General features: G+C 34.4%; 1 protein-coding gene across 3 annotated transcripts; it reads right to left on the bottom strand.

The window, feature by feature from the left end:
• Positions 1 to 1,324: 1,324 nt before the first annotated feature.
• LOC130933241 (uncharacterized) lies at positions 1,325 to 5,655 on the bottom strand. 3 transcript variants are annotated; one of them, XM_057862797.1, is made up of 3 exons: positions 5,072 to 5,655; positions 4,771 to 4,933; positions 1,325 to 1,499 (listed from the first exon to the last, which is right to left on the bottom strand). In XM_057862797.1, the coding sequence occupies exons 1-3, from the start codon at positions 5,226 to 5,228 to the stop codon at positions 1,454 to 1,456; spliced, it is 366 nt and encodes a 121-aa protein (XP_057718780.1). In that variant the 5' UTR covers positions 5,229 to 5,655; the 3' UTR covers positions 1,325 to 1,453. The 3 variants fall into 3 exon arrangements, 2 of the variants coding, with proteins under 2 accessions (XP_057718780.1, XP_057718779.1); XR_009067653.1 differs by lacking the exon at positions 1,325 to 1,499 and adding an exon at positions 1,514 to 3,710; XM_057862796.1 differs by lacking the exon at positions 1,325 to 1,499 and having other exon boundaries at positions 4,580 to 4,933.
• Positions 5,656 to 6,759: the final 1,104 nt, after the last annotated feature.

Here is a 6,759-nt window from a genome sequence, read left to right as displayed (position 1 = left end):
CATATTGATGGCGTCATTGATGATCACAATTTCGTGCACCAAGGGGGTTCTGGGAGTTCAGTTCCCTGATTTCATTTCCTGCACTTTTCTTTTAGTTCTTTTGTACTTTTTTTATTTCCTTTTGCACTTTTCTTTTTTTGTAAATTGAATTGAGCTATGAACACTAAACCTCTTTCATTGGGTTAGGGAGCTCTATTGTAATTCAATGGATCAATAATAGTTTTCATCTTCTTCTTCTATCATTTCTCTTGATTTTGTTAGAAAGCTTTCGATCTTAATTCAATTGAATAGTTGTCTTGACAGAGAAGCTATTCATAATTGGGTTTCCTCTGATCCTTGAGAGATGGATGAGGAGATCATGCTAGAAATGCTTTCTCACATTGGATTAGATTGGGGTTCGGGTGGATATCGTGACATGTAATCCTACCAATACTTGGATCTATGAATTTGTGTGGTATAATCAGTGACCAAACTTCATCTCTTCTCATGAGCAATTAAATCAAGACATTGGAAAATTGTTCAAGCTTAGAGAGATTGGTGAGCCAAGACATTGGAATCCAATCGCCTAAGATTGCCAATCAAAGTCAATGAATGCATTGATTGAGGAAGAGATGAAAATGATTTGATCCGGAGAATTCAATATCTCCTAAAACCTAATGAATCCCCTATTTTCATCTACCCATTCTCTTTACATTCTGTTCTTAATTTGATGCTCAATCCCCATTTCCTTTTAATTTCTTGCAATTTAAGTTTCTGCACTTTAATTTTTTGAATTCTACTTTCTACCCTTTACATTTTGCAATTCAATTTCTGTTCATTTACATTTCTTGCTCTTTAAGTTTCCCTTCAATTTACATTCTGCAATCCCAATTTCAAATCTGATTCCGTTCAACTAGAACAATTCTCCAATTAACGTTGATCAACCAACTAATCCCTGTGGGATTTGACCTCACTCTATAGTGAGTTTTTACTTGACGACAATCTGGTGCACTTGCCGGTGGAAATTTGTTAAGAGACAAGTTTTCGTGACATCACGTATGCATAGGCGATGCTTACGCATCACTACTCTTTTCTAGTCGTACACGCGTACGCGTGGATGACGCGCATGTAACAACCCAACTTTCAGAACGTCATGATCATACCGAAAGTAAGGCGTTACCAACCTGTTTTCCTTTATTAACTATTTACTATTGAGCCTTTAGTTCGATATCGCGATTTAGTTTTATAGAAAATTCCAGAAAAATTTTATTTTTATTAATTAAAATCATATAGCAAACATCACCAAGTAGTAATAATCAAAAACTTATTAATAATAATAAACATTATACAAGAGAATTTAAATAAAATTCAGATACAACTCATATCCCTCTGCATAAAATAAAAACTAAAGCTATAAAGGCGAAGGAACTCTATGAAAGAAACTTAACACATAAACAAAACTCATGGATAAGGTCTAACAATCGCCCGCAGCTTCAAACTGAGTCTTCGAACCTGTGTCACTGAAAGGGTGGAAATTTATGGGGTGAGAACAAACCACACGTTCTCAGTAGGGAATGGAAATGCCGTAAATGTAATGATTAACGTGCAAATAATTAACATACTCAAGGAAACTATATTTTTATCAAACCTTTTTTGAAAATACTACTCTTGGTTTTACTTTAACTAGTTAATTACCTCTTTCAAAATCTCTAAACTCAACAAATTCTAAAATATAAAATTGGTCACATTAACAATTTATCAGCCACAAACAGCATCGCTCAATCATTGCAATAACTAAATAAACCAGCAACATAAGTAATATAGCCGAACCAAAATTCACGAATATCACTTCTCAATACTTTACTAAGTTCACAACTTCAACAAAAATATTCAATCTAACACACAAGCAAGTCACCAAGACAAAAAGTACAATCATAAGGGAAAAAGATAAGCAACACAATCAAATGCAAATGCACAAACAAGGATGATGCATGTCTAGCCCTAGTGCAGGTAATGAGCTCATTTGTCGGTTTCTACCCGCTCCCTACGTAACCCAGCATTACTAGCCGGATATGACTTTCCTGTTGGCTATACCCCTGTGTACAAAAAATAATCCCTCTGCCACCACAGGGTCCACTGCACGCAGGAAATAACACATCTGCCACTGCAGGGATGTATGCCGACACACCTTCTGTATACAGAAAATAACCCCTCTGCCACTACAGAAATAGAACAGGTGGTCACGATACTTTTGTAGCAAGAAATAACCCCTCTGCCTTACAGAATTAAAATATGGATCTGTACCGCAGGAAAGCGTTCTCAGTGGTCGCACCACTATCTATCTGACTGCCTCAATGCAGCAGATCATCACATAATCATTCTCATTACCATCATTCATTATCATTCTCATTATTCATCATCACTTTCACATTCTTATGCAGTGCCACTTTCTTTCTCTGTTCAATCATACTATACAAACTTTACATCTTTCCTTTTTCTTTCATAATTGCAAATACGAAAGCGGGACAAGACCCACGCCTTTGCCAACAATCTCGTATACCAAATAATTTCTTCTTAAAAGAATCATTGAAGTTTTTATCATTAAATAAGCCTTAAATATTGATTTTGATTAAGTCCTTATACTTTTATAAAAATTATAAAAATTCGGACATGATCTCTTCTGAAAATAGGACTTAACCACCCTTACGGGTCCAAACCAAATAATTTACCAAACTCTTTTCAACCTTTCCAGCATCACATCAATTCAGAATCAAGCAAATTTTAACATTAAATCAGCCATATAACACTAAGGTTCATCTTTAGTTTAATAAACTTATAACTGTCACTAAGACATCCTCGACACTCTATCTTCTTTTCTGTTTTTAATGTAGCAAATAAACTCAGAATTGTGCAAACTTTATGTCCAGACGTTCATCTTGAAATAAGCTTTCTAACAAACTAAAAATCATAATTTTTTGATTTCTCTAGCATTAGGAATAAAAGAAAAACCGTGACTGCTCTGTAGTACGTAAAACCAGAAAAACAACAGCAGCATATGATATTCAAAATTCAATATAAAATCCAAGTTAAATCCAATGACTTTAAAAATTTATATGGTTCAACCTCACTCATCCAGGATTCGTTTACAATTAATTCCAGGTCATTATCATTTTTAATGAAGGAGTTATGTAACTCGGAAGTTGAGTAGTTTCCTGCAGAATTCTGTTTAAAAGTCAATAAACATATCCTCTTCCAAGTCCCATAACTCACTCATTAAAACATGGAAAACCCTGAAATTTAAATAATATATGCTAAACATACTCAACTTTCACCTTCAATTGATTGCATCTCAATATCACTTCATAATTAAAAATTATAAAGTCTCAAAGTTACTGACATAGAAAACAAAACCTGATTTTTACTGCATAATACATCTTACTTTAAAAATCCATATCTTTAAGACCACAACTCCAAAAATTCTGAATTTTTATGAAATTAAAGTGGTAAGACTAAAGTTTCATTTAAAATTGGTTTCATCTCAAAATTCAAACTGGAGAATTTCTAATAGAGGAAACAAGTTGCTGCTGTGTTAAGTGTTCTGCAGAAAGCCAGATTTGACATCCATAATTCGAAAATTCACCATAAATCATAAACCTAATGAAAAAGTCTCAAATTCACCAGTCCAGCTTCCTATGTTCCCAAGCTTAATCCAGACTTGGTCTCACGCAATTCTGATCATCATAGAATTAGTTATAGATTTTCAAAGTCAACTCTAGTTAAACTTAAATCAACAATAATAACCAACTTGACATAATCAACTAAAGTTGGAATTTCTAGCAATTCTAAAATAATCAGAAAATCAATAACAATCACAGCCTCAAATCAAAGTAAATGTCATCATTATGACAATGAAGCAAGTCTATATCACAGCCATAACCCAAACTCAATTCACATCCGTATCCAACTTCAGTAATAACTCAAAGCAATCACCACAACTAACTTTTCTCAAATACATTTCATTCAATAGTTAACTCATCATATTTCAATTTAATAAATAACATTAAATGAATCACCATTTGCAGCCACATTTCAACCAATTCCAACCAGCTACAAGTCAATTTCACAGCCATGCCGATACATCAGATAACTAAAAACAACAAGCACTTACTCTCAATAACCAGAATACAGCCGCACAACTCAACTAATTCAGTATAATCACATAGAATCAAAACTTTTCAACAATTCCATCAAAATCAGAAAAACCAATATCAATTACACCTTCAAACACTCACAACAAGGCCCAAAAACATTCACAGCCATAACCTGAATTCAATACTCCAATTGAAACACTAAAACATCATCAAACTTAATCCAAATTTCACAACCTCAAACCAAGCTTATTTCTATCAATTAGTTTCTCATATCAACAAAACCAATTACATTCACAGCAACAATCCAAACTCAATTCATCAATTATCCATATGACAGCTTTTCAATAATTAACTCGGCATACTTCAATTTAACAAAATTTACTAAATTAATCGTTAATCACAACAACATCTAAATTCAATCACAGCTCAGAATAATCACAGCAACTAACTAATTTCAAATCCATTTCAAGTCATTCATGTCAATTAAGAAATTCTTAACCATTGTTAATCATTTGCACTTATCCAAATAACTTTGTGGGCATTCTAAATTAAAAATCTTTAACTCTAAAAATAAATCCGCTATCTCGATGTCAAAACCCACAGAGATCAGAACAGCAGCAACCACAATAAGTAGTATTACCGGTGAATCTGGCCCGGTTTCAGTAGTGTTTCTTCGATGACAGCGCTCTGGCGAAGGCTGAACAGAGAATAGGGACGAGCAGGAACCCGGACAAGCTGCGGCAGTATCAGAACGGCAGCTCTAACTAACCCTAACGAACTTCTAATGGCAGCGCCGAGGGCATCTACGGCAGAAATGGAGGCAGCAGCAACGTGAGGTGGCCACGGCAGCAAGTAAAAACGTTGAATTCAAAACGGATAAAAGGAACAATTATGGAAATTCAAGGCTAACTCAAATTGAGATAACAGCAAGAATGTCTTACAACAATTAGAAAGTAATAACAGAACAAAGAAGCTGCGGCTGCAATATGGGCAACTGCAACTGCAAGCTCGGATGGTGGTACAGCAATTTCCTCCTCCATCACGTGACAGTGACGGTGGCAGAACAGCAACCCAGCAGCAGCAGCTCCTCTCGTGCATCCTCTTCCTCCATCACTCAGCGATGGCGACGCGTCTCCATGGAAGGGCAGCAACAACGGAGCATGAACAGCAACGACTCTAAGGGAGACGACGAACAAGGACGGCGGTGGCTCCTTAGACAGCGACGCGCGCGACGAATCCAGCGGCGGTGGGAACAGCCGAGGCGACAACGACGCGGGCTCCACGGAGGTCATGACGGCTGGACTACACAGCGCTGCAGCTCACGTGGATGACAACGATGATGACGGCGAAGAACCCTAGCGGCGGCTCTGGCGACTGAACGGTGGCTGCTTGGATCACACTCTGATTTCCTCTTTCTCTCCTTATTTGATTCCGTTTCAGCGTTAGATTTAGGAAGAAAGGGGGTGGAGGCTGTGTTCCAAGGCTGAGGAAAGGGAAACATTAGGGTTAGGGTTTTTAGGATTTGGAAATTAAGGTTTCTGATTCAATTTAGGATTAGAAATTAGGATTTTATAAAAAAATAAGGATAGATATGAATAGATATTTTGATAAAATTAAAGGGTAGAATAATTTTAAAATCAAATATACTTTTTTAAAAATATTTAAGAACATTCTTTATCAACATATTACTAAGTTTAATCAATTATTTTTAATATAAATTATAAAATAATCATATTAATTACATTTTTATAAAATATAGTTTAAACTCAATATTAACTATTCAAATTAAATGATGTAACTTTTCATTACTTTTCTATCTCCAAAACTTTAATTTCAATTTATAAAATACTTAATTATAATAAAAATTGTACACAAATATTAATTGACTTAAATTTAAAGTATTTATAAATATTAATCTAATCATTTCTAATAAAATAATTTCTAGAAGTTCAACAAAGTTCATTCAAAATAAAATTTATTTAAATTAAATTATACAATTTTTTTTATTTTTCAATTATTAAAATTATAATTTCAATTATACCAAATATCTAATAAAGATTATATTAAAATTCTAATTAATTTAAACTTCAATTATCATGAAACTCCATTTAATTACCTTTAGTAAAATAATTTTCTTAAAATAAAATTATCAACAAATAAAATAAATCACAAATAACTAATTATTTGATTTAAAAAACTAGGGTTGTTACAGCGCACGCGTCGTGTCCCCGACGCAGCTGATGTACAGCGCGCCGTGTTTTCAAATTCTTCTTAAATATTCTTCTTCTACTCCTTCCTCCTCTCTTCTCCACTCTTCCTGCCACCTTGTCTCCGCCCACTACCACTGGCGACTTCATCCATCGGCAACCACCACCTCCAGGGTCCCATATTTCCTTTTTCTTCTCTCTCTCTTCTCCTTTTTTCACTTCCATTCTACCTTACCTTCTTTCCCCTTTTCCAAATTTTTTACTTTTCATCATTCCCTTTTGTCTTTGTTTAAATTTTTATTTCTCTTATTAGTTGCATTTATTTACTCTCTTCCATCTCTTCTTAGTTGCCTGTTTATTAATTTATTCTTGTTTAATTGCTTTCTTTCTTTTTATATTTTTCATGGGTGTTGAACTTTGAG

Source organism: Arachis stenosperma, chromosome 6 (assembly GCF_014773155.1).
Source record: "Arachis stenosperma cultivar V10309 chromosome 6, arast.V10309.gnm1.PFL2, whole genome shotgun sequence".
NCBI classification, from domain to species: Eukaryota; Viridiplantae; Streptophyta; class Magnoliopsida; order Fabales; family Fabaceae; genus Arachis; species Arachis stenosperma.
Note: the sequence above shows the minus strand (reverse complement) of the source record. Positions and strands in the feature narration are given on the sequence as shown.